Below are 10076 nucleotides of genomic sequence, written 5' to 3'. Positions count from 1 at the left end.
GGTTGTACAGCTGAAGCAGGGGCCAATTTAAAGCAGCGTGTTTAAATGCTTAAATTTTAAAACTTAAAACTTTTTGTAGCATTATTTTTATTTTAATAGGTGGAGCTACAGCTCCAGTGTTTCACCCCACGCGATACCCCTGATGGTTATTACAAGTATTTCGTGTTAAACAGCTGATTATGACGTCAATAGTAGTTTTTATATTTTGAAACTTTTATTCTAAAATAAAGAGGTTTATTAGATTAGCTGTACGAAATATTAGAAGAATATTATAACGAAAAATCGAAATAAATTAAACATTTTACGATAAACAATGGTTATTACAAGTATTTCGTCTTAAACAGTCGATGATGACGACAATAGTAGTTTTTGTATCTAGAAAATTTTATTCTAACATTAAAAGGTTTATTAGATTAGCTGTAAGAAATATTAGAATAATAATATTAGTAAAAATCAAATTAAATAAATTGCGTTGAATATGAAACTTTGTCTCTGAATATAGAACCAACTATAGAAAAGTATGAGTATTTTTGTTAATATAGATTTTATTACCTTTAATTTGTTACGAGCGTTAACTTAGCTCGATTAGCATTTTTTAACTTTTTAAAAATTTCCATACTTTAGATTCAATTATTTTTCTTATCTTTAAAGCTAACTAAGTTTTTTTGTTCTAGGAACGCTCCTTTGACTTTAATGTTTAAAAAAATCCATTAGATTCGGGTTTGAATTTTTGAGTGCTTTATTTACTCGAGCGTGAAAAAACAAACGAACAAAAGTTTATGCGCTTATGTGCTGAATTACCATAGTAACTATTAGCCTGACACGTTTTACTAAAATTATCACTATTTAAACATGGAATCCCTCATATTTCTTTTAATGGGTATTTTCTTGCATAGGTATTGCATTACATAAAAACAGTTTAGATAAAAAAAGCGTGGACCATTTGAAGTATTCATAATTAAGGGTAAGAAAATGAGTTTTTTTTTTTGCTTCAGTTACCTTTAGAAAATTAAGAGTCTTTGAAGTTTACAATCGGAAATATTTGTATATATTTAAAAATATTAGAAATTCGAAAAAAAAAAAAAAACAACGACCCTTGAAAACACAGCAAAGTAATATATTATATTTAAAAAAACCTGGTTAAAACATCCGTTAGTGTGAAATTTAAGAAAAAATCAATTTTTTCCAAGGGGCCCAACACAAAAATTCAAACCCCGATCCCATGGATTATTTTTTGAATTAAAGGCAAAAGAGCGTTCTCTAAAATAATTAAAAAATTTTAGTTAGCTTTAAAAATATGGAGATTAATTGAATTTAAAGTTTTGACATTTTTAAAAGTTGCAAAAAATGCTAATCAAGCTAAGTTAACGCTTGTTAATTTGTTTAACAAAATTTTTACAAAGCCTTACTTAACTTTAATTTTTATTTTTCTATTTATCTAAAAAATACTTTACTGTTTTATATAACAAAATTTCTTTATAAGATATAGATACTTTAGTAATGTTTACCATGTCACTTGTGAAAGATTTTATTCGAAATTAAAAGTTGTTGTTTATTTTTAATTTGTTAAGTATTAATTTTATGCTAGTAAGTTTGTATTTGTGCAAAAACAGAAGACTATAATCAAATTTTAATTATAAAAAAGTAGCTGTAGTTGTTTAAAAAACGATACGTCTTGAAATAGGTAAGTGTTTTTTTGGACAGTATTTAAAAAATTTATATAAAGTAAAACTATTTCAATTGAAATACTTAAAATTAAAGTTTTATTTAGCTTAAAAGAAAAGTTAAAAACCAGGTACTTTTTTTTTAAATGAGTAAACTTTGCGCATCCCCTAACAAAAATATCACGCTATGCCACTGGTGTGCACCATAATACTTTAAGCGTATTCTTAATTTAACTCCAGCTACTCAAACTTCGATTTAAGACATCTAACCCATGACCCCTGGGCTAGGGAATAGTAAACAGCGGTCCACAAGAGTAAAAGTGCAGCCCCCCCCCCCCCCCCCCCAACATGTTAATGTAGCCCGCGGATTAAAACAAAAAGAAACTTAACCTCTATATTCTGAGGTTAGAAGTGAATAGCAATAATTTTTTTTTTTTTTTTTTCAGGAAGTTAAAACTTACACTAAGTTATCTGAGGTTGGAATTGGAAGAAAAGTCGTAAGTTAGATTAACGGGAAATTCGAAACTTACCCTAGATATTTTGAGTCTGCTATAAAAAGTAAATACTGGAACTGCTTTTGCGGATACTAAATTTTTTTTTTTTAATCTGACGCGTGACAACCAAATGCCTGCCGACTCCTGTGTTAAATAAACAAACTGTTAGAACTTATTGTATGCTTACTAAGATTGGTTTGGTAGTATCCATACTTCGGAAAGTCCCTACGTTGAAATAAGCAAACAACTATTTGTAGAAAAAAATAAATATTTTGTATTTGAATTTAAAACAACAATTAATATAATTTTGTTAAATACCAAAAAAATATGCATAAAGTTATGCTCTAATAAAGACTTCATATATTCAAAAACCTTTTGGTCATTAAGCCGTACACCAAATGCTTGCATTAGTTATTTTTATCTGAATTTTTTTTTGAAAAATTGAACCATAATTTGACTTCTCAACTTGGGTATAAGGAAATAAATACAAATAATATGTCATGAGTTTTTCATTAAAACCACAAGGGATAAAAAAAAAATTAAGAAAAGTATAATTGAGTTTTAAACTCCACATGGGAGTATCTAAGAAAACAAGTTCAAGTGTACTTTACACTATATATAATGTTTTGATAATTTAATTTTAGTTCAATAGCTGTTATTGTAATTTGTTAGTTATTTTGATTATTAAATATATTTTTACATTTTTACAGTTTATATTTGACAATTAACTTTTTTACAGGTAAGAAATAGTAAAAATTAATAAAGATGTTGATTCCTTATTAGAGTAGTTATAATTATTTTTAGTAGTTATAATTAAATAAACTAATAAGCTTTCTATTACACTAAGTTTCCTTGTTCATACATTCAATTGCAAGCTAGAAAAAAATTGTTGATCAAGTTGAAGTTATAAAGAGGGAAACTTTGTTTTTTTCAATTTTGTATTGATTTGCAGATTTTTTTCTTGGCTTTCCGAGTCTTTTTACCACATAACAAAGTTAAAAATTGGTGAGTTCAATAGGTTCTTTTTTTAGAAGGTACAAACTATAAAAAAACTATTTAATTAAAAGTACATTTACTTCTTTAATTTTTAAACCAAACCTTAAGTCAATTTTTTAAGTCAAGTACCTTAAGTCAAGTAAATATCATTAATATTTAAACAGTTGTATTACATTATTTCTAATTAAGTATATTTATAATCAACACATTTTTTTGTTTTGTTTATCTTTTTTTTATATGTTTTAACATAAATTATCTTTTAAACTGTTTAAAGAATTTTTTTTAAACTTAAAATTTCTAGGTAAAAAAAAGAAGTCACTAAGTTAATTTGGTTTATAAATTCAGATTAAATTAGAAGTAGAAAGTTAAAAGTAAGTGTAAATAGATATATACATTTTTGTAGCATTTGTAACTTATTATTATATAGACTATATATCAATATAAAGTTAAAAGTTTTATACGTATTGAAAATTGACTTTCATAATTTTAAAGATTTTATATAAGTTTATTGTTATTTATTGTAAAAAAGTTCTATAACCTCCATGTGCCTTTAATATAAATTTAAAATAGTCCAAAAATTACAACTTAAGTTAATAAAAAGCTGTTAATAATTGTAACATACAGTAATAATGAGACTATTACCATAAATAGGGTTGCCACTTTACCTGGAAACCTGGAATTTGACAATTTAGGCAAAAAACCTGGAATTTTCAACAGTTTTTACATATTAAGTAGAAAAATTTTGATTTGACATAAAAATTCTACCATATAGATAAAAAAATTTTATCATCATCAAATTTTTTTTTATTGAAAACTAAATTTGAAGTAGCTCTACAGTATCTTTTCAGTGTTTTTTATACTATTTAACACAGTTGTTTACCTTGCACTTAAGTTTAAACTAAAAATAGACCCATAAACAAGTACTTTTAACAACCTTGAAGAAGTTTTAAAAACCTGGAGAAAATTTGCTAAAAGTCAGTTGCAACCCTGTCCATTACTAAAGTTTATATAGATCAAATGCAGGATTTTGTTAAAATTTTGAAAAATAATGGTATTAAAAAAAATACTTTTTTTTTGTTTTTTATCTAAATATACAACTTTAAATACTTTTTAAATAGAAACATTTTAAGTCTTTTAAAACATAAATGAAAGGTTTCCTGAAAGTTTAAGGTCTTTGGCTCAAAAAATGACGTAGATAGATTTTTAGTTATTAAAAAAAAATCCCAGAAAATTGACCCTGAAAAATTTGTGGTCTATTTGTTTGTATCAGAGCTTTAAAAAAATTAAATTATCTCAAAAGTCAAATATGATTTTTAAATTCTATACAAATTGATTGTAGTTTGTAGTAAAGCTTTCATATAAAAGCAAATGTCATTTTTGTAAAAACAATGTTCGACTCACTATGCCCTTAACCAGTGTAAACCAGCAATTCTTAACCTTAGGTAAATTCCCTAGTTTTAGTGGGTAAATTTTTGTTTACACAATCTGTGTAAATTTATATTTATTATTTGTCTTTTTTGTTTATAAGTTCATATTTATTAAAAAAAAACTGTTTAATTAACCTAATACTTCAAATTCTTATATTTATATAAGCTTAAGGTTAAATTTTTTTTTTCCTCAAAATTAAATACTAATTCTTATATTGAAGGTAAATTTTGTAATCATTTTTTTCCAAAAAGGTTAAATATGAAAAAAAGGTTAAGAACCACTGGTGTAAATCCAACAAAGAAAAAAAATCTTTTTTTGCCTGTAAAGCTCAGGTTTTACTCTTAAAATGTGATACACTTTTGAAATCTTTAGATAAAATTGTTACATCCTGTTGATTTTATTTATAAGTTATTACTGTTGTCACATTACTGTTGTCAAAGCAATAGGAATTATTGATCATGTGTTGACCAATCACTGAATTATTATAATTCTACAGCCTCAAAACTTTTTTCCCTGTTTGAGACTCTGATAATTATAGTTTAATTTTAAGTTTTTTTAGGTGTTGATAGACTTGAATATTAAATTACAACTTTAATGTAGATAGTTTTAAAATATCATCTAATGGTTAATAATTTTTGTCTGAAGACTTGTGCTAAACACTTGCCATATTGCTTGACAATCGTTTGCTTTAATATAATAATTTGCTCTAATAGTTTTGAGATGAAATAAAATACTAATTATTTTTAAATTTTTAAACATAAATAATATTGTATATTTTGACAAATAATTTACTACTTGATTGCTGATAATACTAAAACTTTTTTTTTTTTTTAATTTTTTAAATGTTTCATTTGATAAGTAAATAACAGTTCAGCATAGAATAAATTGTTCATTTTAAAATTGTTTTTTAAGTTTCCTTTAATTGAAAACAACAATTTTTTTTATCAAAAAATTTGTTTGTGCAATTTAATTCTATCATTTTTTATGCTTTTATAGTTTTTACTTTGAAATAAGAGTTTTTTGTTTTTAACTTTTGAGAAAACTTAGTATATGTTTTATTCAAAACATAAACAATTCAATATATATTGTTAAAATATATGTATATATGTTATTTTCTTGGTTAAAGTATTTTAATTTTGGTTTAATTGGTCATGAAAAAAAAAATATTTATAAAAACAAAAATTGTTTTATTTTAATCAAACTGACTTCTCATAGTTCAATAGTCTGGAATATATAAGTTTACAAAGAATAAACCAGTAAAAAATAAAATTATTTAAATAAATTTATTTATATTGCTTTTAAAACTGGACATACTTCATAGACCTGAAAAAAGTGTGTAAAACAGATAAAATTAAACTTTTTTGTGACAAATATTTTTAAATGTGCTTTTGGATTTTCAATACACAGTAGTTCTTAAGCTTATTAAATGACCATTTTATTAAAATGCATTGCTTTTAAAGAGTTTTAAAATTTTATAGTTTATCATATTTTATTATCCAGCCTAGTCTACCAAAACCTGTTTATCAAGTTTGGCATGCACAAGTCTTTTTCGTAATTATAGCCTGCAAACTCATAAAGTTCCCTACCCCAATGCTTAATCAATGTTTAAATCAAAGCCCCATCTATTTTTGTTTGTTTTTTAAAATAAATATTATTATTCATAATTAAAGTCTTTAGATTTCAAAGTTGGCTTTTGGAAAACTTTTATAACTTTATTGTTAAATATTTTTTTGTACAGTACAGTCCTGTGAATATTTTTTTATTTATTTTAGAAATGTGAAAAAATACATATTCAAGTTTCTAATATTAAAAATGTTAAAAGTTTTTCTACCTCAAAGTTACATTGATTGTGAAATGTCAGGATTTTTGTATGGAACTTATAATGAAAAGCTAGATGTTTACTGTGTTCATTCAATATCGAAATGTATGAAAACTAAAAAACAAATAGATATAATGAATAAAAAAGCAAATACAAATACAAACCTATGTATATTTAATGTCGGTTTCTTAGCTCAAAGAAACAAAGGTTATGCTGGATTTATAATGTCAAAAAATAAGTTTGTAATTAAAAGCAAAAATAAAAATGTGAAGGTTCAAATGAAAAAAATGAATAAAAGATGGTGTATTATATTATACAATGATAACTTTTTGCATTTGAACAGCTATGAAGTTAATTGGCACAGTAACAAAAACAATGACTTATCGCACAGTTTTTATCACACAAAGGATAACAAATGCTGTGGTCTAGATTTCCAAAATTTTCAAAAAGAGTTATCTTGTCTACATAAATGTCTACCAGAAATTAGTTTAGTTTTAAACTCGGAACAACAAAAGAAAAAACTCTTGCCCCATAAAAGCGTTCTTGCACTAAAAAATTATCAGCTAAAGAAAATACTTTATTTAGTGCTAGTTTATATTCTCAATATTTTTGAATATATTTTTTCTGATTTTTTCAAGCTGCTTTGTCTTTTTTTGTTTCCATTACAGTTTCTTCATTCACTTTTCAATAAGCTTTGTCGAGCATCTAGTACATGTAAAAACATGTCAGAAAAGTTTTCCCTTTTATCAAAGATTAAGCCATCTAGAGTAAAAAATTCAAATATGCCAACGTCAGAAGGTGATGTTTTATCTAAAAACATTGTTTTGTCTTTGATTGCTGATACTGCTGTAGGCTTGTTTTTTTGCTATGTTGTTTTCTATTTTAATTTGTATGATTTGAGCTATGCAGGAAAAAAGTTAATACCGCACTTGGAGGAGATTGCTAAACAGGTTAGTATTTGTTGTTTTTAAATTAAAAGTGTAAGAGATTTATTTTATAGACTTTTGTAGTAATTGTTTTAGTAATCTTACTTAACTTTTACCAACATGTTAATGATAGTTGCAGCTTTATGAGAACCTTTTAAATTTAGACCCAAAAATTTCAAACTTAGCTTTAGCAATTTATAAATAGGTAATTTTATTTTAAAATGTTTATGTTTTAATGGAGTTCATTTGTTTATAAAGTAGTTAACAACATTAAAATTGCATACACTTATTTCAAAATCTTTGTTTTTACTTCTAAATTTCCAATACTTAAAAAGTTATGATTTTTTTTTCCTGTTATCGTAAACTTTGAAATTGAAATCTTTTTTTTTAATGTTGAGTATTTATATTTTAAGCTAGTCTTTTTTTTGTTGGTAATTTTTTATGAGAAAACTTCTTCAGTTTATGTTTAAAACCTTAAATTCATTAAACTGAATTTATAATTAAAAAAGGATCATTTTAGTTTATTTCTAAATTTTTCTTTAATAAATGTTTAGACATACTTAAAACTTATCTAGAAATCTAACTAAATGCATAAAATGCAAAATAGTTTATTATTTTATATTTTAGGTGTAAAAATCAAAACTTAATTTAATATTATTTTACAGAGCATTTAAGAAAAGCTACCATAAAATATTAATAAATTTTCTAAAATTAAATTTTTTTATTGTTATTTTTGGAATCTGTTATAATTATTTTTATATTAAAAACGGTTGTTAATAAATATATTTTAATAATTTTGTTATTAAACAACTACTTTTTACTCTTACTCAGTTTGAAGCGCTTACTAATTTTGTTTTGTGTAACTTTTCATTACAATTTCATACTAATGAACCATTTAAAACCGAAATAGCCACATTATAAAAATACCTTTAAAGTTAGATATTATCAAGTCAAATATAAAATTATACATAAAAATTTCAGGTCGAACGCCTCATCCACTGGCTGATGGGGATCCCCATCGGGTTGAAGCTCAACCTGCCCCTCAACCGCTTCCTCGGCAACTTCTTCCTCCACCTGCTGCGCCTGTGGACCGAGTTCCTCCGCCTCACCCTCCACTCCCTCGCCACCTCCCCGCTGCTGCGCTTCGGAGTGAACGCCGTCCTCTCATTGGTCGGTTTCGGGTTCACGTTCGTGGTGGCGGCGGTGGCGGATTTTGTCAGCTGCCTCACGTTTCACGTCCACTGCTTCTACATATACGCCGCTCGCCTCTACCAGTTCCAAGTTAACTTTTGCTTTTTGTTTGAATACTGTTTGTTTTGGTTACTTAAAAAAGCGTGTTTGAACTAAATGGCGTTTGGTTTCCAGTGAAAGAAAAATGATATTATAAATTTTACCCCCCTTTTCTAGATAATTTGATATTTGTATAAAATAATTTTCTTAGATAGTTTTATTGTAAGTAGTAAAACATTAAACGTATGCAAAACGGTTTATTTTATTTGAATTACAATCATATATATGTCTAAATTAAATATGCACAAACTTATTTGAATAGCTTGAAGGAATCATATCACTGAGCAGATTGTTTCGCGGTAAGAAGTATAACCCACTCCGACAGAGAGTCGACTCCATACAAGACGAAAATGGCGAGTGGAGGTTTTTTTCGGGCACAATATTTTTCGCCCTCCTCATATTCCTCTTCCCCACCACTCTTCTGTATTACGCCATTTTTGTTGCAATGCGTCTCATCATTCACCTCATCCAGTCGCTGCTGTCCAAAGTAACCACGGTGATGATTTTCGCGCCATTTTACAGCGTTTTCGCGGCGTTTCTCTTCCCGCTCTTTCACGTGGAAAAAGTGACTTTTTCCTGGCTGGACGCAGACATAGAAAGGTTCAGAGAGAACTGGCAGGGCGAAAAGTTGACTGTGCTGTCGCCCGTGATAAAAATGGATGTGGTGCCGAAAAAGTTGCAGCAAGTTTGGAAGGACAACGAATTTTCAGTGGATTGCGAAAATAAACAGTCGACTGGATTACTGAGCAATGTTGTTTTTGGAAGGATTATAAAATCTTAACATTGTTTTTAAGTTGCTGCTTTTTTTTTGGCTTATTTTAACCATGACACCGGCTATAATAAAATTATTGAAAGATATTTTTTTCTTTAATTTGTTAAAGTTTAGACTTTTCACCTTTTTTTCATTTACACTGTAATTACCATTTTTCATTATAATATTTAGCAAAAAGGAACTAGACGAAAATTCATTAATATAGTTTTAGAATCTTTATCAGTATTTATTCAGGTTTGTTGCTATATTTTGAAAATGACCATTTTTAAATAATATTGTTCACAATTATAAACTAAAAAGCCACAACTAGTTAGGAAAAAGTAATTATTTGATTTTTTTTTAAACAATTAATGTTTATTTGAAATTTAGTATATAAATTTTGTTAAATAGTTTTTTTAAACTAAGTATTGTTATTAAGTACTAAATTTTAACGAAAATTTAAACCAAAGTTTTCAATACTTGAAAAACTAATTCTTAAATTTTATTTGGTAGTTTAGTTAAATATTCTTAACAAAAATATAATCCCTAGTTTTTTCGAAACAATACAATTTTTACTTAATCTATTGTCTTATAGACTACAGCCAATACTTCTAATTTATTTTACCAAATTTAAATATTGAAAATTATGTAAAATATAAAAATATTTTTAAAGTTTTCAAATATAAAACTAAACAAATATGAACAAAT

General features: G+C 26.0%; 1 protein-coding gene across 2 annotated transcripts; it reads left to right on the top strand.

Moving 5' to 3' along the window:
* Positions 1-2913: 2913 nt before the first annotated feature.
* On the top strand, positions 2914-9676 carry LOC145834297 (phosphatidylinositol N-acetylglucosaminyltransferase subunit Q-like). 2 transcript variants are annotated; one of them, XM_082941694.1, is made up of 4 exons: positions 2914-3163; positions 6745-7351; positions 8309-8608; positions 8880-9676. In XM_082941694.1, exons 2-4 carry the CDS (start codon positions 7124-7126, stop codon positions 9396-9398), a joined length of 1047 nt encoding a protein of 348 aa, XP_082797820.1. In that variant the 5' UTR covers positions 2914-3163; positions 6745-7123; the 3' UTR covers positions 9399-9676. The 2 variants fall into 2 exon arrangements, with proteins under 2 accessions (XP_082797820.1, XP_082797819.1); XM_082941693.1 differs by lacking the exon at positions 2914-3163 and having other exon boundaries at positions 5964-7351.
* Positions 9677-10076: the final 400 nt, after the last annotated feature.

Source organism: Thalia democratica, chromosome 4, assembly GCF_965202585.1.
Source record: "Thalia democratica chromosome 4, ktThaDemo2.hap1.1, whole genome shotgun sequence".
NCBI lineage: Eukaryota > Metazoa > Chordata > Thaliacea > Salpida > Salpidae > Thalia > Thalia democratica.
This window is presented reverse-complemented; position numbering and strand designations above follow the sequence as displayed.